Here is a 22,940-nt window from a genome sequence, read left to right on the forward strand (position 1 = left end):
TTTAATCCCAGCACTTGGGAGGCAGAGGCAAGCAGATTTCTGAGTTCAAGACCAGCCTGGTCCTCAAAGTGAGTTCCAGGACAGCCAGGGCGACACAGAGAAACCCTGTCTCGAAAAAAAAAAAGAAAAAGAAAAAGAGAGAAAGTCATCAATAACCAACTCAGTAACTATTAGTGAAAGCGAGGAGACTCCAACTTTAACCTACCAATTTTAAAAGTATTTTTTGACTTTCTGTTTGTGTGTGTGGTACATGGCTCCGAAGGCCAGTAGAGGATATCAGATCACGTGGAGCTGGAGTTTCAGGCAGTATGGGTACTGGAAAATGAATTCCAGACCTCTGTAAGAGCAGTCGGCATCCTAACCATCTCTCCAATCCACCTTGATACCCGCCCTCCACACCCAAGTTTCAAAGATGATACACTCATGTCTTAAGGTAAACACAATGTATGTTATTGTCCCTTTACTACACTGGGCTCTATTTTAATGGAAGGAAAAGGCAAATCACTACCTGGCTAAGAAGCCCCTGAAGCTCTGCACAAACTCCTAGCACGTTATCTCAAAGCACGATAGGTGGCCAGGATATTGCAAAACCAGAGTGGTAGAAACAGAAATGTAAGTGTCCTGTTTCCCCTGGATGCCAGGCAATGCATGTGTTATCTCTTCGTCATAATTCTATACCACTGCGGTATTCCCATTTTACAGATAAAGTGACAGAGACACAGAATTAAAGCTGCTCAGGCAGAGCATGGTAAACAGCAGGCCTAAAAGGTAAAATCAGGGTGATCGCAAAACAAATGTCCTTCAGAATAAAAACCTAACAATAGAGGGATGGCTAATGATGGATTAAACACTTTAAAAAGTACGTATGCCTGTTAAAATAAGACATGAATGTGGGCTCCACAAGTTAACGTTAATGAAGAAATGAAGGAAATAAACCAAGCTCTCTGCTCACTTCTGACAGGAACAGGTAGATTTTATCTCAAAGTGTTCTCTCTGAAAAATCAAATTTTCTACCCACATACTTGAGTACACAATACCTACTCTACATTCTGCCTGCAAGCCCCAGAGCTTCCAATTCACAGCCCATTTCATTCTGCAACACAGACACAGGCTGGATTATCTCCCCTCTGAGTACTGGTATGGATGCTGGAAAATGAATTCCACTTAAGAAATTTGCCCAAGCCGGGCGTGGTGGCGCACGCCTTTAATCCCAGCACTCGGGAGGCAGAGGCAGGCGGATTTCTGAGTTCGAGGCCAGCCTGGTCTACAAAGTGAGCTCCAGGACAGCCAGGACTACACAGAGAAACCCTGTCTCGAAAAAAAAAAAAAAAAGAAAGAAATTTGCCCAAGAGCCGGGCGTGGTAGCGCACGCCTTTAATCCCAGCACTCGGGAGGCAGAGGCAGGCGGATTTCTGAGTTCGAGGCCAGCCTGGTTTACAGAGTGAGTTCCAGGACAGCCAGGGCTACACAGAGAAACCCTGTCTCAAAAAAAAAAAAAAAGAAAAGAAAAGAAAAAGAAACTTGCCCAAAACCACAGAAATAAAGATTGCAAAGATGACAGTCAACCCCAGTCACCCTCTTTAGCAATGACTCAAAGCTCTCAGGCTCCGGCCATCCTCTCACACTTTAATAAGATACAGCAGAGCAGGGTCTCATCAGAATCCACTTTGGAGACGTGGGTACTACTGTGATCAGAATTAAAGGCCTCCAATCTGTGCAGTGTTAAATACAGATGAAAGGTTCTATCTAGTGTGTACTGTCTTTCTGGAGGACTTGTAAGTGATGCTATCTGACACTCTTCCTAATTCATCCAATTCTTTTCTCAAGATTAAAAGAGAAGTTCCTTTTATTGTTCATTTTCAAACCGAAGCCCTGATTTATTGTTTTTGTAGATTCTCAGACTCTCCGCTCAGGACACACAACTTTGGGATACTCCCATACACATCCCCAAACTATCTGCTCTTCCTAATTTCTGAGCCTGGTTATTGATTACAGCTCACGGCTAAGCTGTTTTTCTACTACCTCCCGTTTCCTTGCTCCTTTTCAGAATCACTACACATATTGAAACACATAGTCTTTCATTTTTATCAATTTAAACAATTTACTGGTGGCTATGTTCTTAAAGCAGAATGGGGTCCTTAGCATTTTCTGTGAATTTACTGTGTACATTAATCTAATCTTTTACATGTAAATCCTCTTAATAATAGGAAAGGAAAAATGATGACTCTATTAACCAAACAAAATTGTTTTCTTAACTATTTTCTGTGAAAGTTGGCTGCTATTTTCCCATCTTGTTAGAAAGAGCTATAAATCTTATTTGTCACACAACTCAAAGACAGCTCTCACAGGAAGAAAAGAATCTGGCATTAAGAGGCTCTTCTTTTTTATTTTATTTTTTTTAAGAATTATTTACTTTATGTATGAGTACACTGCCATTGTCTTCAGATACATCAGATCCCATTACGGGTGGTTGTGCACTACCTTGTGATTGCTGGGACGTGAACTCTTTTTTTTTTTTTTTTTTTTTTTTTTTTTTGGTTTTTCGAGACAGGGTTTCTCTGTATAGCTCTGGCTGTCCTGGAGCTCACTTTGTAGAACAAGCGGGCCTCGAACTCAGAAATCCGCCTGCCTCTGCCTCCCGAGTGCTGGGATTAAAGGTGTGCGCCACCACGCCGGGCTCGGAAGTGAACTCTTAACCACTGAGCCATCTCTCCAACCCCCATTAGGAGATTGTTAATAAGCAATCATCTCTGTTCTGTTTCAAACATCAGCACACACTGGCCTCCAAATCAGCTCACAATCCAGAACCATGGTGACACACTGAATAAGTCAGACTAACCTCAACACTACTCTAACTCTCCTGGTGACTAACTTGCCAGTGTGACAGAATGAGCTATGGGCATGCACCAGAGAACAAAGGTACCAGGTTCTCTGGGGTGCCATATCAGCTGTGAACAGCCTTTAAGTACACCTAACAATCTCAATCATCTATACTATACTACATGCTTGAAGCCACAGCTTTCTTACGTCTCAGTTTTCTACTCTGAAGCTCTATGAAGTCACTTACGTTCTTGAACTTTGTTCAATAGGAGGTTTGATCATTGAGAAATTGAAGAACTAACAATGCCTCCAGAAATGAAAACTAATATGACCTAGCATCATCTCCTCAGGTACATACCCCAAAGAGAAGATTGGAACACTTTCAAGTACCTTATAGGATGATACAGACTCCAAGTTCATCACAGCAAAGATGTGTCAAAACCTGAATGTCCCAGTAGATAAAGAAACTATGTGCACACACGTGGATGATGGAGAGACACCGTAGAGACACACACTCAGATATAGATATGCAGAGAGAGAAAGAGAGAGACTGACAGACAGACACACACACTCACTCACTCCAGAGGCTCTTCAGAATCAACAAGGGTATCTTGACATTGGGAATGAGAGATAAACCTGAAGACTATGCTAAGTGAAATAAACCAAAATACTACATTATCTCACTTAAATGTAGAATTTTAAAAATAATAATAATAGACTTTAGCTCTAGCCAGATGATAAAATACTTGCTTAGCATATGTAAGGCCCTTTGCACAGTTCCCAACACTGTCAAAACAAACGAAGCCCCAAACTCCCCAGAACTGACTAGTTATCACTAGGAACAGAGACAAGCAGCAGTGGATTAAAGGGCACAAAGTTACAGTTACTCAAGCTGAATGAATGAGTCTTGAAACTTACGACACCTTATGACTCTAGTTAATACTGAATTGCCACTAAAACAGAATGGAAGGTGGATTCAGGTTCTGTTGCTACCAAAACTCAAAGCAAAACAAAACAAGACACACCACCCAGTGTGATGGGTGTGTCACTTGACTCAACGGTACTGCATCAGAACAATTCAACACAGGCCAAACCTGGCAATTCAATGCTCCAATCTGTCATTTCTACCCATTATCAACCTCAAACCATAAACATTAACAGACACATACCCAGCATAAAAATGAAATACATGTTCATAAATAAAATAATGGGGAGCAGTTGTGAAGGGAGCAGCCAGTAAATGAAGGGTGAAGTGAAACAGAAGGCAGCATCACACTGCAACTCTAGCAACTTCCTACAGTCGCTGCACATGCTCAGACCGCTTTGAAGATCTAAAAACCAGGAGGGAGGTTTTTAGATCCAGTGGAAGCAAGCAAATAAAATGATTCATGTCTGGAAAAGATATTAAACAGTAAGTACTCAAAGATCATACTGAAAAGGAAATATTCGTGAATCAACAGTCTAAGACAGGATATAATCAAGTGTTCAAAATTACAAATGTAATAAATTCTGAAAACCTGGAAAGGGTAGATAAAGATCAAGAACGTCTAGAGCAGCCTACTGGAGATAAGGCTGGAGGATGACAGCCATGCTAAAAAACCTGGCCCAAAAAACTAACAGGAAAGACTAGGAAAAACAAGTGGTGTACAAGTGTAAAATTGTGGGTTGGCTGGAGCATAAGAGGTCAGATTGAAAGGACCCTGGAAGACCAGAAGATAAAAAACCAAAACAAATAAAAAACAAAACACAAAACAAAATAAAGAAAAACAACTTCCAACCAGTGGAGTGAGTGCAGATAGTCTTAAGATGCTGCGTGTACTCTGCACCACAGTAATCCTAATTCATCATAATCTCGCTTCCAACTCCTCTTCTGACCACAGGATCTCCCAATGTAGCCCTGGCTGGCCTCAAGCTCACTATTTAGACCAAAAGCTGGCCTTATCTCAGAGGTCTTCTTGCTTCTATCTCCAGGATTAAAGATGTGCGCCAACATATGGTAGCCCAACAGCTACTAGTCTAGCATCTAATGTCTCTACCCTGTATGGATTCTTTCTCTTCCCTCTCTGGTCTTGCTTCTCCAGGATCACGATCTAGGCCTATACTCAGAAACAAATGTTCATTTTTACTACCTGTTCTATCTACCTGCCTCCTCTGTCCAGAAATGTTTCTGTCTTAGCACTTTTAAATCTCTACTCATGTTTCAGCCAGTTTTCAATGAACAGAGGTTAACAGCTACAAATATGGAAAAAGCTGGATATGGCAGCACATGCCTACTATCAGAGATCCTAGTTCCATTCTAGTCTGGGATACAGAGGCAACCCTGTGTCAAAAAAAATAAACTGTGCCATTCCTTTGCATAAGCTCTTCATTAGTGGCTCCTAGTTGCCTATAAAAATCAAAGCTCCTTAGTATGCTTATATATGAACATACAACATTTACATAAATTCGTAACGCTCCCTTGGACCTGATTCCCAACTGTTTCTTCAGCCTGAACTCTCTCTAATCGACTGTTTAAGGCTTCGTTCCCTTTTTTGTTTGTTTTGTTTTGTTTTTTAGAGACAGGGTTTCTCTGTATCGTCCTGGCTGTCCTGGCACTCACTCTGTAGACCAGGCTCAGAAATCCACCTGACTCTGCTTCCCAAGTGCTGGGATTAAAGGTGTGCGCCACCACCGCCTGGCTAAGGCTTCGTTCCTTAAACAGAGGTGAAATAGCACTCCTCTGTGCTTAAGGACAACTTACTCAATCAAACTACATTGTATTGAATTCTGTTTAAGTGTGCCTCCAGTTTCCACTATATAATAGGAGTCTAATGAATTACAGTTTCTTTTTTTATGCATGCATTCAGTGAGCCTGTCTGCTGGTGTGTGAGTGCATGTGTAAAGCCCAGAAAAAACACTTTATGTGGCATCTTCAGGAATGTCATCCATCTTCTTCAAGAGATAGTCTCACAGTGGCATGACTGGCTGGCTATCAAACTCCAGGAATCCTTCTGTGTCCATCCATCTTTCCAGTACTGAGATTGTAATAGCACGCTGCCATGCTCAACACTTTTCCATGGGTTCCTGTGATTAGATTCGGATCTGACTTACCTCCCCGCACCAGGGATTATAATTTCTCCAGAAAATACCAGGTTGAGTAAGGACAGGCCACTCATGGGAGCCCTGAAGCTGTGCAGATGACTCTCTTTCCCATGTGGTTTGTAACCTGTACTCACAGTTAAGTCTATATATGCATAGTTTCCTGGATGCTGAATCTTTCCAATAAATTATAACACTGGTATGGATAAAGTAGAGAGAGACTGGTCTTCAGCTCTGGTCAAACTGTAAATAAATCAAATTACACCTGCAAATTCCTCTCTCTGTTTTTCCTTAGATTCATGTAAAACCTTTCTTCAGTGAAATATAGATTAACTATTCTTATATACTCTTATACAAGAGAATCTAATAGATGCTGCCTTAACTAGTATGAAGTGAATTACATAACCATAGGTTGTACTGTGAATACACATACTAATGAGATGCTGAGAGCATACTTCTGATACAGCTAAAACGCCCAACTTGGTATGCTGGAGCTGAGTAAGCTCAGTCTCTGAGCTGTACAACTTTGACTACTAAGAAGTCAGGCAGAAGCTGAAGGACTCTTGACTCAGGATTTGCAAGGGATTAAGCTCTAAATCTTCAATCCAGGGTGCTTAGGTAACCTGGCTCAATGACCCCAGAGTTAGCAATGTATTACTTAAGTGATAATGCAGAAATAGGAGTTACTACTCTCCTTTATAAAACAGACAACACGGAGTGAAGCAGGCAGAAACTAACTGACACCACCCCTGTGTAAGAGTTTAGAATGGAAGACTGAAGTGAAGGCATGTGCTCAAGACTCACACTGGACAGCATGAGAAAGTGGGATCTACTCAAAAGACAGCCTTAGGGCAGTATCTTCCTCCATGTGGTGATACACACCACAAAAAAGCTCAAAGAAGACATCACCCTGACTTCACTCAAACAACCTGTTCCACCACCCCAGTTTCCCTCACACATTTTTCTCCCATCCTGAAGGTGAATAAAAATGCACATAAACAACTTGACTTTAAAGGAAAAAAAAAAGAATAGCTTTAAACAACGTACCTTTGATTTTTTGTTCAGTGGCCTAAAATGAAAACAAACAAACAAAAAACAATGTAAATATGAAACTGAAAGAAATGAATTGTTATGATAAAATGTTCATATCACTATTATATAAGATATACATTTATTAAAGAAATTATCATCTAGATGAACTATACAGGAAAAGACATGCAAGCATTCTTTTCCCACAGATGTGCCCCATTGTTCTTGATATTATGTTTACTAATAAAAATTTCTGTACTAATTCTTTAGATATAAAGCATAGAAAACATTTTATGGTGGCTTATAATTTTCTAAATGGGAAGGAATATAACATGTTTCTCATTTACGTTTTAAATGATTTTATAATTATCACTTTTGCAAAAATAGCTTTGTAACAAAGTTTGCAAGTTTGAATGGCTTCAAATGATCAGAGTTACACTTTCTGTAGAAAAGTTATACATAATCACTCTGGCCAAATTTGTAATAAATTTAATTTCTGGAGATCAAGTTGATGGTTTAGTTAATATAGTCAACTTTTCAGTATCTGTTATGTGGAAAAACTTCAAACTAACTTGTTTTTGACACATGTAAGGAAAATGACTAATGGGCAGCAAGGTGAGCTGATGAACCCGCTTTCCAAGGCCTGCGCTTACTAGCTTTCTGACACCAAACATGAGAAGAAAGCTGGAGGACAGTGGGGCTGACTTAGGTGAGCAGCTCAAACTGCAAGGGCCTCCACAAGAAATATATAATAAATATAAATATATAAATAATATTAAAAACAACCAGCAAGAGAGGACTCCAAGCAAAATCACCTTCTCATCCGAATCACGGTATGGAGACCTGAATGTAAAATACTCAAGAACATTCAGGCTGACCGGAAAAGGCAGAATTATAATAACTGAATAAGAATTATTTCTAAATTAAGACAAAGCTTTTTTCAGGACATGGTAATTCATTGTGCTTAGTCAAATAAAATTAAGGTATCAAAAATTCCATATTAAGTTATATCATATAATACATACTGAAAGTACAACAATTATTTTATTTTTGAAGCCACCCCAAATGTTCAGCTTTCACGATGATGCTTTGTCCAGTTTTAGAGCATTACAGGTACACAAAATAATGGAGGCCCATCTTGTATTTTATGATCAAAATTAAAAGAGAAACAGTGATGGAAAGGTAATGCTAAAAGACCTGTCAATGAGCTAGACAACAGTTATTTATTTTAGGGGAGAGTCATTTTGTTTTATTTTGTTTTTTTAAGACAGGGTTTCTGTGTGCAGCCCTGGCTGTCCTCAAACTAACTCTGTAGACCAGGTTGGCCTTGAACACAGAGATTTACCTGCCTCTGACTCCCCAAGTGCTGATATTAAAGGAGTTCAATAACACCACCTGGCTATAATTTTGAAAATCAGATTATAGAAAAAACATAATACTTAGAACTTAGCTCTGTGAAGTGTTAGAAGTACCTTGTTATGTTAAGAAATCTCATGAAGCCTGAGACTCAGCATAGGAATTAACTTGTAAGGCCCTCCCTCCAAACTCTATAGATCTCTTTCAAAGAAAGATAAACTGCAAGTCATAGAAATTATGACATTATTAAAACCAGAGCACACAGTGATACTTTTCTAGGCTTTAGAAGACGGTGTTGGGGGTGAGAAAGCAGTTTTATGATGTTCTAGAAGAGTGGTTTTCAATCTCCTTAGTATTATGACCCTTATGTTGTGGTAATCTCCAACTATAAAATTATTTTCATTGCTTTTTTATAACTCTAATTTTGCTAGTTATGAGTCATTATGTAAGTCTGTGTGCTGTGTTTTCCGATGGCCACAGATGACCCCACTGAAAGAGTCATTTGATCCTTAAACGGGTTTGAGACCAACTGTTCTAGAACAATGGCCAGCCTCACCCAGTATTCTGATGAACACTGACCTAACACGGTGAAGGAATGAATATGATAGAAATCCAGCACTCATTATAATTGATGAGGAGGAAATGGAAGTGGCAGAATTTTGCTTCTTAAAGCAGGTTTCTGTAGGCTGGTCCAAGAATGCAGTATAATTAAATTATTATGAGAATTTCCAAGTGGGCCCAGTATTTTAATAGTAATTGCCTCGACTGGCCCAAATTGTAGCCAACAGTCATACTATAATTTCTGATCACCGAACTGAGGCCAGTTTAAATGGAGATCTGAAAAATATATACCAGATTTCTAATATTGAGTATTTTTCAAAGAATAAAAACTATTTCATTAATAATATTTTGTATGGATTGTGTGTTAAAACAGCAATATTTGGGGCTAGAGATGGCTCAGCAGTTAAATTCCTAAGTTCAATTCCTAACAACATGATGGCTCATAATCACCTGTAATGGGATCTTATGCCATCTTCTGGTGTTATGAGAGTGACAAGGTATTTACATACATAAAATAAATATTTTTTAAAAGAAAATACAGCAATATTTGGTCTCTACTGAATTACATAAATAGTAAAAATCGTCCTTAATGTCTTCTTTTGTTGTTCCTGAAGCAGGCTCTCACTATGTAGGTTGGCTGGTCTTGTACTAATTGAGATGAAACTATCGTGTTCATATTTCAGAGCTACTGTAAGGATTAAATAATAAAACATGACAAATTGGGGTATGAGGAGAATATAGACTATTAAGGTGTCCTACGTAAGACAATTACAGAGTTCTAGCAAATCAAGCATAGAAGTAAACAGTTGGTATTTCAAATATTTTAATAGTTAACATTTTTTCACCTTCAAACAATCTTTAAAACAATTCTACAAGTGGAGATATCAGATAATAGCAGACAGGACAAAGGGTGTTTCATTCCTAACAGTTCTGCAGTACCTGGCCTACCTACCTCTCTGTAAGTGTCTACGCAAATTTTTAGAGCTCAAGTTCTGAATCCCAGCTTTATTTTTGACAATGTGTGACCTTTGTCAAATTAGTTAACTTTTCTAAATTAGGTAACTTCCTTCCTCATCTGCAAAATGTGGTCAAATATAGCCCTCTAAGCTCAGCACCCCAGCTGGCTCAGAAGAAGGCAGAGAAGAGTGGGGAGCAGTCAGCAGGTCATGTGTTCCCACTGCTCTCGGCTCTAACTCTCACATGTGGGAATGAGCTGCTCCTCACCCTCGGATGCCTTTCTCCTTCCTGACTGACCCTACAACGCCTTCCAGATAGTATAATACGGTGGTTTGAATGACTCCTACAGGCTCGAACGTTCAAATAGCTGGTCCCCAGTTGGTTGACTGGTAAGACTTAGGAGGTATGACCTTGGAGGAAGTATATCATTAGGTATGAGCGGTAAGGTTTCAAAAGTCCACACCACAGTTAACTCTCTGTGCCTCACGCTTGATCAAAATGTAAGCTCTCAGCTATTGCCCCAATGCCATGCCTGACTCTATGCTACAATTCTTCCCACCATGATGGTCATCTGGAACTGTGAGCTCCAATAAACCCTTCTACAAGTTGCCTTTGTCAGTGTCTCTTCACATAGAAAAGTAACTAAGACACAGGACTAAAGAATTAATTTATTTCAACTCACTTTTTTAAACTGAGATAACAACTATACAAAGTCTTTCCTTTGAGTTAGCAAATGGTACCTAGTCTAGAACCCTGGTCTGGTGAATGCTAAGGGAAGAGGAAGGTGTGTGGGAGGAGAGAGCTGTAAGAAGAGCATCTCACTGCCCTGGATAATCACCTCCTCAGTCTGGTCATGTTATCACCAATGGTTCAGAAAAACGCTCTGGTAAGACTCAGATCTAAGGGAGGGAAGAAGTCAGAACATTTCTACAGCCCAAATCTCTCTTAGGCTTTAGTAACTTACATCCATAAAAACCTTTCAATTCAAACAGTAACAGCAACACCTAAAATAGCATGACTGTTGAAATCTATCTTAACAGAAAATTCCAGTTTGTATCATGGCTGTGCCAACACTTCACTACCACATACTTTCTAGGTACTAAGTTACATGGTTAAGTGAAAGATGGTCTACGTCATCCTCATAATTAACAACCTATTTCTCAACCTCCCTGGTCTTTACTGCTCCTCCCTTAAGATCCCTTTTGAAAGTTTTCTCCTGGGCTGGAGAGATGTCTCAACGGTTAAGAGCATTGACTGATCTTCCAGAGGTCCTGAGTTCAATTCCCAGCAACCACATGGTGGCAAACAACCATCTGTAGTGGGATTCAATACCCTCTTTGGTGTGTCCGAAGATAGCTACAGTGTATTATTTATTTATATACATTAAAAAAAAAATCTTTAAAAAGAAAGTTTTCTTACAAAACTGGAACCTGGGGGGAAATTCCGACTAATCTCCCCTCACCCCTCTCTCAGGTTGAAGCTATATGTCTGTGCTCCATCAAACTATTTTTTTTAGGTCTAAGAACAGGAGATTCTTCATCATATAAAAAGTATTGCACATACATGGCCAGCTTATTAGGATAAGGTTTTTAGAACAGAAAAATGTTTAAGATGAAGTTATTACCTCACTATCATAATCATTTACTAGGGTAGAAAATACTATTTTTTTAAAAGTACCTAATTTTTATATAGAATTTCTTAGAGAAAGACTAAATATTTGAACAATGCTTAAATAGCAAAATAAAGACCTGTTATTGTTAAACTACGCAATGAGTTTTGATGATGCCTACGAGGCTATCAAGAGGGAGAGGCACAGGAATCTGGTTGAGTGCAGAGCTAGCGTATTAGCACCCTCAATGCTCTGTGTTTAATATCTAGCATTTAAACAAATCAATTGTGTTATTTGGTTTTTTATTTGAAGCAGAAAATAGCTCATGGCATAAAGTTAGATTTCAAAAGCACACGTGCTGCTAGGGAGTTAAGTCTACATGTTTTCTATATTCGTAGCATGAGAACCTACACTTTATATCACATTATAAAATGTTCCTTATAAGTGATTTCTCAATTTAAAAGTTCCCCTATATATGGTAAAAAATAAAGAAGTGTGAGATAACACTGTGCATGGAAAACAGAGTGCTGAGGTAGAGCTGTGAATAGACACGCAATGAGAGAATGAGGTTTCAACTTTACTTCTGAATCTGCTGCCATGGTGAAGCCAACATCAGCCTTTATAGTGACCACAAACAGATCAGAGCAGATAGCTGCTCACATCTTCAGAGGGAAGTGCACGGTCCATACAGAGAGCAGGTGAGTTGTGATGAGCGTCTGTTCAAACACTCATGTAAATGGTCCCGCCCACCCGACTCCTGTCTCCTAGAGTGGGATATACTTGCTGGCTCCAACAGAAAACAAAAGAAAGCTCCACAAACCTTGTCTTAACCGTTTGTGACTCATGGTCTTTCATATGGGCCAATCTGTGAGTTTTCTTTTTTTAAGGAGCTATTTGGTAGCAGTGTATGGAAATACCAGCTGTCCTTATTTTGCCAACAGGTTGCATTCAAATTCGGTTATAAGCTGGTTTTCTACAGTCTGGAGAAGCTGTATTTACACTGTCAGTCTGGACAATTAAATTTAACAATTATTAAGGGTTTTTAACATCCTTTAGACTGTTTAGTGGATTGACAGGATACATAGCAGTACTGTAGCCATGTGGAAGATCTGGAAAAAGCAAGCCGTTTTTCTTTCAACACCTGGTGGGTGTTCTTGTGGGCTATGATGAGACTGAGCCTGGAGCCACTAACGGAGGCAGGGAAGGAGTGGGAAAAAATGAAAAGCTGTCCCTGCAGATCTGACAATGACACTAGTCATGCACTCCATGTAAATGTATGTATACATAAGGAGGTACCTTTACTGACTTGGTGATTTAAAAAGTTGATTGTGAAGAAGGTAAAGAAGAACTTTCACACCTGAGTCATTATTTCTATATGCTGACTTAAAATTATTCTACTAAGCATCTTCCTTTTGCAGAGTCTCCTCAAATTCCAAATATATATTCTTAAATATTACCTTAGGCTCTTTCCCAGATATGCTGTACTATAACTTACAAGCTAAATCTTGAACTCCTTAGGACAACAAGGCCTAAGGCAATGTACTAGCTGGTTTTGTGTGTCAACTTGACACAAGCTGGAGTTATCACTAAGAAAGGAGCCTCCCTTGAGGAAATGCCTCCATGAGATCCAGCTGTAAGGCATTTTCTCAATTAGTGATCAAGGCTGGGAGGGCCCAATGTGGGAGGTGCCATCCCTGAGCTGGTAGTCTTAGGTTCTATAAGAAAGTATAAGAAAGCAAGCTGAGCAAGCCAGGAGAAGCAAGCCAGTAAGCAACATCCCTCCATGGCCTTTGCATCAGCTCCTGCTTCTTGGCCTGCTTAAGTTCCACTCCTGACTTCCTTTAATGATAAACAGCAATGTGGAAATGTAAGCTCCCCAACTTGTTTCTTGATCACCATGTTTGTACAGGAATAGAAAACACTAGCCAAACCAGATTCTACATTAAGCACACCAACTAGCCTTCTCACTAGTCTCTAGTTTATGGGCAAACAGCACCATGGCCCAAGAGTACAGTAAGTTTTTCCCAACCTTAACTTGAGGACACAACTCTTTCATTATTACCAAAAAGAGATGGACCAAACTGCAAAGACCACCCAACATAAAAAAGCCTCTGGTGGAGTCTCAAGGCATCAGCCAACACTAGACTCTATATGAGAGCCCTAGCCAAACACCTCTAATGCAGACCTTTGTATTTCTTCCAGGTTCCCCTAAGGGTGGCCAGATTGGACTGACAGATGACAGTGTCACCTACTATCTCTCCTTACACTCAGGTCTCCAGATGGCTCTGTGCTCTATTACTTCTCCCAAGGTGCACGAAGTTCAGCACACTCAGAACTAATTAAGTTATCACTTCTTTTTCTGTACTCTCGAAGCCAAGTAACAGCTCCCAAATATATTTAATCACTCAACAGAATCTAAAAGTCAAGCTAGGATGTTCTATCTTCATAGCTACTAAGCAAATTCTAGGGCTTATGTCAACGGTCCCTTAAATCAGTACTTCAATCTCTTCCATCTAATCCAACATTTTCCTGAGGGAAAATACAAACACTCAAAGTCTCAAGAAGAGATTTACCCTTCACTAACTGCTTCAGAACTATCTCCTGATACTCCTTCCCTACACCCCACATTTTAATATATACAGGCTACAAATTCCTAGTTCTGCATGCCTGGGGTACTTCCTGCTCCTTAATCACCTGACTCATTTCTATTCTGAGAAAATGTCCTATCCTTCTGCTCCATCTCAGGCTATCTTCTTCCTCTGTGCTTCACAGCTTCCCATAAAGACATGCTTCATGCATTATGCCTTTTGTGTCTGGGCTGAATGATGGGCACGATGCCTTACCTAAGATACATATTTAAAGAGCACAGCAGTACTTTTTCACTAAAATACACAGTGGTTTACTGGATCTTTTGGAACATTTTAAGGTCCTTGAGAATTTGACAGAGAAGACTGAGTGGCAGGTATGTGGTCAGTGGCCTTCGCATACTTGCTGTGGCTCCAGTTTCTTATCCTGTATTCTACGCAGAGTCTTTTCTAATAAGCACCTTAGGGCTCGCTTTAAAGTGACTTCATTTAAAGTGAAAATGTAGAAACTCAGCACCGGCATTCAATTAAAGGGAACTTTTATTCTTTATCGTGTCAAAACTTGTTTAAATATGATTTGCTTAAATATAGTTTATTTCCTACTTTGCACATGTATTTTCTTATCTCATTTAACTCAACACTTGTTTTACAAAAAGTAAAGAAACTGATGCCCAAGAAGGCTAAATAAAATTGATGGTCACGTCATCCTAAGGTTGTATGAACAAGTAAGGCATTAAAACCCTCTCTATCTTCATAGCCATTAAGCTTCTGTGTTCTCCCCACTTATAAAATTATAATGAAATACATAGGAATCACTAATTGAAAGATAAACCCCATGAGATGTACTTACCTTTGAAAAACTCAGTATGAGCAAGATTATGCATTGAATTACATATTTAGCAAACGTATATGCACACTCAAAGACATTAAATATTAAAATGACTCTTCAATGAAGTTAACAAACTTAATTTAGATGCTTTAACAAAGTCATGAGTAATTTCCTTGTATTCTATGTTCAAACTGCTTAACAAAGTTTATCATATACTACCTTCTTTTGAGCAGCTTCCTTCTTTTTCTTGTCGTCTTTTTTCTTTTTCTTTTCTTCCATCAACTGTTCTTCTTCTTGCACTAAATCCCTGAACCACACAGTTGCAATTAACTTTCCCAAAATGGATTTAGAAATAAAAATAAAGTTGCATATTCATTTTCACTTTTAAGAAAGAGCAGCTCTGTCTTTATTCAACACAACTTGCACCCTAGCCACACAGCTATCATGTAGTACAACTGACTTTTAATTAACAGAGCTTCCCTTTGCAGGAAGAGAACGTTCATCTTATGTCATATCACGTAAGGCAATGAAAAACTGGTAGTTTTACATTCCAATTCTAGAATGTAAATACATGGTAAGTTGTAGTTACTTTGCTAAGGGGCCCAATTATCACATAGCACCAAATGCTGATGGACTGCTGTGCCCCCGGCCTCCCCCAACTCATATGTGCATGTGCACACAGTTTATGATGCTGGATCAAACCCAGAGATCTGCACTTTAGTCAAGAAATTCATCACGGAACTATATACCCAGCCATAGATACTCTGAGTACAAATTACTCATAAATAGGTAATATTATTTCAGAATCATAATAAACCCAACCTATTCTTTCTTTGCAATGTTTTAAGTTATAATGCATGTTATAAGTTTATTTAAATTTTTGAAATATCAAAGTTGCCAACAGAAAGAACATCTTGTCAGGATTAGGTCAACTACCTCCTCTTTCTCCCTCCACCTCCTGAAATTCAGGGAGAAAGCAACAACTATTCAAAACTAATTAGTGAACTACAACAAAAGGAGTCATATCTGGTAATAAACACACAAGTCTTAGGAAGATTTACCTGCCACCCCTCAAGCAGAACAGAAAGAAATGGGGGGAGGGGAGCAATAAGGGATAGAAAAGCCAGATTCATTCTCATCTCTAAGCCTTTCCTGCCTACATGGCTACAGGAAGCATTTACTCTGAAAACCAAATTAAAACCAACACAATGCTCTCTAAGGAAACTAAAACTTCCAAAGGAAGGTCTTTTCCCTGAGTGCACAGCTCTCCTTAACAGAGGCTACTGGTTCTCCATCCATCATTCAAGTGAGGCCTGTCCATTCCCTTGACGCTCTGGATTAGTCCTGCCATTCATTCAAGCAGAGTACTGAGAAAAGAACTCCAGGAACATGTGGAGGAGACTCTGCGTTCCCACATTAGTCAGCCTCGAGTCTAAGTTCCATGATAGCAGTGAGTAACTGCTCTACATATCGAAGAAAACCATCATACATAAAAATAATCTGTAACTCTGTTCTGAATAAGCTCTCTGCAGGACACACTACAAACAACAGAGAACCCCAAAGGCACCGTCAATGGGAAGCAGAACCACTTGTTAAGGCTGAATGGCAGTGAGGATGAAACCAGATAAACCCAGGAAGATAGGCAAGTATGTAGGAAACTGGAGGAGGCTATAATGTACCGCAGAGAACTTAAACCTGGCTCTTCTGATGGAAAAAAGATGAGGGACATTAAACAGACTAAGAAAATACAAATGAGTGGCATTATACACAATTGAAATGACAAATTCATGCCAAATGCATGATTATACTCTCTTATATTCTGTGTAAGGACCTTGCCATAGTCCAAGGCCAAGATGACCAGTGTACAAGAGTAGCAGAGTGGATGGTAGGCACAAAGGCAATAAAGGTATGTCCCTCTTTTAAGACAGGGAAAATGCAAAAGCTCGAATTCCTTGGCTTTCTTCAGCCTCCTTGTCACCATGCTAGAACTGAGATACAACCAGGTATGGCAAAAACCAGCATGCACAGGCAATAAGATCACAAGTTTGACACTAGCCTATACTACACAGTAGGCTCCTCTAGCATGAAGAAGCATGCTTACTTCACAGTATTTCCCAATGCTGGGATAAGGAGGGAAGATTTAATACAATGGTCCTCAGTGGCACCCCAAAATTCTGTCTACCCTACTTGTGTCAAAATATCAGTCTTTTTTTTTTTAATTTATTTGTTATTATCATTGTATCTTCAGTCATACCAGAAGAGGGCATCAGATCTCATTATGGATGGTTGTGAGCCACCATGTGGTTGCTGGGATTTGAACTCAGGACCTCCAGAACAGCAGTCAGTGCTCTTAATCCCTGAGCCATCTCACCAGCCCAAAATATCAGTCTTATTAGCATTTGTTCTTTGTGGTCTCCAGTTAACTATAGGCTCGCTCTTTGCTGAATTTTCTCCTTTCTCTCAAGTTTCTCAAACTTTATTTTAGGGCTAGTTTTGTAAAGTTACCAAGCATCCTTAGTACTTAAAACACATGCTAGATATCTTGAAGTGTAACAGGGGCTGACATCCAAAAGACAGGGAAGTGGTTCTTCAACACTGTCATAACCGTCTACCACATAGACTCACTCACTCTATTCATCCACTCATCCATCTTTTTTCTAGGCTCATCCATCCATCTTTTTCTAGGTTTTTACATATACCAAAATTTTAGCTACTGCTCCCTTCAAGGCCAGTGGCAAGATATTTCAAAGATTTATATTCTATAAATCTACAAGCTGTTTAACAGGAACTGGGTGGGCTCCCCTTCTGGGGCTCTCCAATGAGAACGTAATATTTTTACTTATAGCCTGTACAACTGAAAGCCTTTGAGTGCCCAGAGGGAACTTTGTAGAAGACAGAAACACTCTAGAGTCACCTAGTTCTATACATTTGTTATGTCTGTTACCTATACTCAAAATGTAGATGTTGTATATAAGCTAGATTCTCTCCATATCATTTTTTTTTTTAGTATTTATTTTATGTGTATGCTGCTAAGCAGCAATGGGGATCATAAATAAACTTTCAGGGGACAGCAATATGAGTCAGTGTATAAGCTGCCTGCCACCAACCCTGACAACATGAATTCCATCCTCAGGACCCAGTGAAAGGAGAGAACTGATTCCTGCAGGTGGTTCTCTGACCCTGGTGAAGATCCTTGTGCTACAGCACCTTTCTACTCATCCCACTCCAGAAGACAATAAACAAGCAAACAAACAAATAAATGTCACTTTTGTCTTCTTTACTTTTTTTTTTTTTTTTTTTTGGCCGAGTGGAAGTGGCACAAGCCCTTAATCCCAGTACTCAGGAGGCAGAAAAGCAGGTGGATCTTAGAGAGTTTGAGGCCAGTCTGATCTACAGAGTGAGTTCCAAGACAGCCAGGGCTACATAGAGAAACCTTGTCAAGAAAGAGAAAGAAAGGAAGAAAGAGAGAAAGAGGGAGGGAGGAAGGACAGGAAGGGGGGGAGGGCTGGAGGGAAGAAAGAAGGAGTAAGGGAAATAAATAAATGTATTTATTTCATGTTTTTCTCCCATGAATGTTAATGGGATGATAAGGGAAAAACTAGACCATAGCTAATAAATAGTTGTCTAAGGGTTTCCACTGCTGTAAAGAGATACCAACATTTAATTGAAGCTGGCTTACTGGTTCTATGGTTCAGTTCAGTATCATTCAGGCAGAAAGCATGGCAGTGTCCAGGCAGCCATGGAGCTGGAAGACCTAAGAGTTCTTAATCTTGTTCTGAAGGCAAACAGGAGGCTCTGTCTCCCACGTGGCTAGGAGGAGGTTTCAAAGCCCACCTCCACAGTAGCACACTTCCTCCAACAAGGCCACACCTCCTAATCGTGCCACTCCCTGGGCCAAGCGTATATATTCAAACCACCAAAACACTGTAAAGTGTAAACTTGAACAGTTGGATAGTTTTTAAAAACTAAGAAACAAGCTAGTGAGATGGCTCCTCAGATAAACATGCCTACCACCAAACCTGACTGACAACTTGAGTTTGATCCCCAGGACTCAGGTGGTGAAAGGAAAGAAATGTGTACTGATTTCTGTATATATTGTGACATACACATGCACACATAGTAAACACAGTAACAAAAAAAGCCATGAAAGCATAAAACCTTTTGGAAAGTATGAAAATACAGCAAGCTAATCCAGACAGACAAACAGAAGAATATTTATTCTAACCCACCACAGCATCCTTGAGGGTATGACTGCAGCAGTAAGGCAGTAGACCATAAGGCACGTGTATATGAGAATTCACTCCAAGTCTCTCTCAAGGAATACAAACACCTGAAGACCCGTCAATAAAGAATGGCTGCTCATAAAAGCACAATGAAAAGGAGCTGATCTGTTTACTCACTGCAAGGAAGGTCCCTAACACAGAAAAGGAAAAACACAAGCTGTACATTCACAAACAGTACTACTCCCAGCCTATCCTGTAGACCAAACTGGCCTCAAACTCACAGAGATCCACCTGCTTTTCTGCCTCTTAGTGCTGGGATTAAGGGCTTGTGCCACTACAGCCCAGCTCAAAAAAACAAAAAACAAAAACAAAAAAACCAAAACATTTATTTAAGTTGTATGCCAGTATTACGTTTGTATTATTTAAGCACAGAGGAAGACACATGAAAATAACCTCCTTAACCTGAAATGGAAACATCAGTGAAAGCTTACAGCTGGACAGTGTTTGGAGGAATGTTTTAAGAAGAACATTAGACATGTCCCAGCATAGCGGCCAACACCTGTGATCCTAGCACTTAGAAGGAGAGAGCAGGACGATGAGGAGTGCAAAGCCATCCTCAGCTACACCACCAGTCTGAGGTAAGCCTGAGCAACATACAACACCCTATCTATAAGAGAGAGACTATTACGTTGTTATAGAAAGCATACATTAATTTCACACAAAAATTTTTTCCAATACTAGATCCGATTTCACTTTTCCATACCTACCACAGCACCACACAGACAAAGGAAAACTGACAGGAACAAAATTGACAGAATGGTGGCCAAGTTTTGAAAATGGTCAGGGGTAACTGCAGACTACTCACCGTGTTCTATTTTCATCTACTCTTCACTCTTTCCACAGTAAAAACCTAAAAATTCCAAGTCTCCATACATATCACTGGCTAAAGGTGACAGGATGAGCAGAAGAGGAGAGTGACAGGAATGGAACCCAGAGTACTAGAGGCCCAGGGCTCCACCCCAGCTAGCAGTGCACACCTCAGAGCTGCAGGTGCCTCCCAGTCTTACACTCTCTAAGGTTGAGCATCAGTTCTTCTAATACTCCTTTCCAAGGAAATTATTGCTCACTGCTATTAGGAATATGGACTAATTAGGGTTAATATGGACTAACTAGGCCGGGCGTGGTGCGCATGCCTTTAATCCCAGCACTCGGGAGGCAGAGGCAGGTGGATCTCTGAGTTCGAGGCCAGCCTGGTCTACAGAGTGAGTTCCAGGACAGCCAAGGCTACACAAAGAAACCCTGTCTCGAAAAACCAAAAAAAGGAATGTAAAAAAAAAAAAAAAAAAGGAATATGGACTAATTAGGGTTAAGATCTACAAGTATCTATTCACCATGAATGTGCAAGTGTCACTCTCAGGTGATCCACTAGCTCCAAGCCTCTAGACAGGGAATGATACATAAGCAGACACTCAAATAGTAGCAGCAGGACAATCTACATGAAAACATTAAACCACAGCCAAGGCACGCCAGACTTGTGGATGGGAGGAGGCTTACATGGTGTGCTGAAAGAGTTAACAAAGTCAGCCCAGCAGGTGTCAGCTGCAGGATGATCCTTGGCCTGTGTCATTCTCTAACTGATGAGATTCGATACCCAGCACATAACTGCACAAGCACCGCAATGCAACCTCCTCAGCACCTTTTCTCAAAGTATGATACAGGACCAGGAGCCAACAGAAACCTTGAACAATAACTTTCTTTTTAAAAACTATTTATGTTTATATTTATTTTATGTGTATGAATGGTTTGCTTGCATGTCTGCATAACATGTGTGTGCCCAATGCCCAAGAAGTCATAAGAGTCTTCAGATCCTCTAGAACTTGAGTTATGTGTGATTGTGAGCCACTACATTGGTGCCAGGAATCAAACAAGTCCTCCATAAGAACAAGTGCTCTTAACTGCTGAGCCATCTCTCTAGTCCAAGGATAACAAATCTCTAACAAAACTTCTGGCAAATCTAAGCACGTTCTGTTTCCCTTTGATGCAGGGAAGATTCTGCATGTCTTCTGCAGCTGCATGGGGTGTGACTGTGGAAGCTGACACCTAGTTTCTTCCGATATTTACTTTAGTCACCTTTTCCTTTGCTGATTGTTCTTTCAATTTCCTTTCATTCTGAGGGACATGGAGTTAGACATACTCCCTGATATATGTAGAAGGACAGAGAGAGGGGCCATCCATGACTAGGTAATGAGGATGGTGAACTTCCAAGATGGCTGACTTCTTCCTTGCCCTCCTGGCCTGAGACAAAAGCCTAGCATTTTAAAAAAGGCCTTGTGGGCTTTTTCTCCCTCCACTAGTGTCCCCTGCTGATGGACTAGACTAGACTAGCTCAGCAAGTTCCAGGCCCATCAGAATGTTTACAGTACAGCTGGGGCCAATCAGACACAGACATTCTGTTCTTCAAACTGACCGACCCTAGAGGAAGACGACCCTTCCAAACTTCTAAAAAAAATTCCCACCCCTCAAGGAGAGGCTGGGCTTCAGCTCCCAAAGTCCCTTCTTTGCTTTGTGGTGTCTTTCTGTGTATCTGCATCCTTGCTCCCCACCACCCTGTTTTCTCCCTGTCTCTGTCTCTCTCTGTATGTGTGTGTTTTCTTGCCCCTAGTAAAAGCCATCATCAGCTAAGTCTGTCCACCACATTTGAGAATTTTCCCACTGTTACTTGTCATGCTCTAGATGTTTTCCTCCCCTTTAATTATGGAGCCCTACAAGACCCCGTACAGAAACCACTGCACAAAATCTAACATTCCATACAGCTACAAGTTGAGTTCTGTAGGTCCTCCTAGTGAACCAAGAAACCTGAAGAGGCAAGATTTCTACTGACAATTTCCTGTCAAGAGAGCCCAGAATGACATGGACCCCAAGGAGCATAAAGAACTGACAGATTAACAGGAGGGACGCAGAATGGAAGTGTACAAAAGTGTTGGGTAAACATAGGAAGCACATCGACTGTACAGTGAGAAGTCAGTCATCCCAGTGAGTGTGTAATGTCCAAACCACAATTTGAAGGAAAAGCAAAGATAAACTGCAAGACAGCCAACACAGTGGGACAGCTGACAGAGTGAAGACACTAACTAGACTTTAAAGCCTAAGCTTTAAAGACGGATGGTTCTAGTTGCTTTAGGAAAGGAAAGGAAACAGGAGGCAACTTTTCTGCTGGCCCAAGCAGCCTATCAGTGGCAGGTCTCCCTCACACACAATCAACTGCATGCTGGTTATAAAACCCACATCTGTAAGAAGATCATCTGTCCTCCTTCTTCTTCACATATCCCACCCATTGCACTTCCTATTGGCTTTACTGTTTCCTCAGTCTTGATTTCTGTGTTAATCAATAGGCTAGTCAGTACTACATGGTAAGTAGTATCAGCAGACCCGATTACAGCAAAACTTGGTAAGGGAATGAGTTGGCTGGGGTCAGTTTTTCCAATAACTCCTGCAGTAAAATGAACAGAACAGAATAGAATGAAATTTGTGATTTCTTTTTGAAACAAAGAAAAACAATATGGAAAAAATGAATGAAGATAGCAGTGAAAACAATTATGAACAAGGAAATGTAACAGAGGCTATTTTCAATCACAACAGATCCACTAGCACAGAGGACTTTAATGTGTAAAACAATACAAAAGGAGAAGGAACATATTGAACCTGAAAGGGGACCAGCAAGAAAGAAAACCAGAATGGGGAAGACAGTGAGAGAGAAGGATGAAGATCACTTGGTTAACATCGAGACAGTGAGACAAAGAAAAGCACCTCAGCCCTATACTGCTCCTGCCCCAAACACAGCTCTGTACCTAAAGAGAGGAACAGAGAGGCAACCTACAAAACAGCCTTCACTC

At 40.2% G+C, this 22,940-nt stretch overlaps 1 protein-coding gene across 4 annotated transcripts in view; it reads right to left on the reverse strand.

The window, feature by feature from the left end:
• Tnrc6a (trinucleotide repeat containing adaptor 6A) overlaps positions 1–22,940 on the reverse strand; it is a 70,741-nt gene that overhangs the window by 35,438 nt on the left and 12,363 nt on the right. For all 4 annotated transcript variants that reach the window (XM_085841343.1, XM_029479750.2, XM_021168995.3 and 1 more), the window contains exons 3-4: positions 15,044–15,131; positions 6,946–6,967 (exon numbers count right to left, since the gene is read on the reverse strand). In XM_085841343.1, the coding sequence (XP_085697469.1) occupies positions 6,946–6,967; positions 15,044–15,131 (110 nt within the window). The remainder of the gene's footprint in view (positions 1–6,945; positions 6,968–15,043; positions 15,132–22,940) is intronic.

This window comes from Mus caroli, unplaced genomic scaffold, assembly GCF_978045245.1.
Source record: "Mus caroli unplaced genomic scaffold, Mus_caroli_1 scaffold_8, whole genome shotgun sequence".
Classification (NCBI taxonomy): domain Eukaryota; kingdom Metazoa; phylum Chordata; class Mammalia; order Rodentia; family Muridae; genus Mus; species Mus caroli.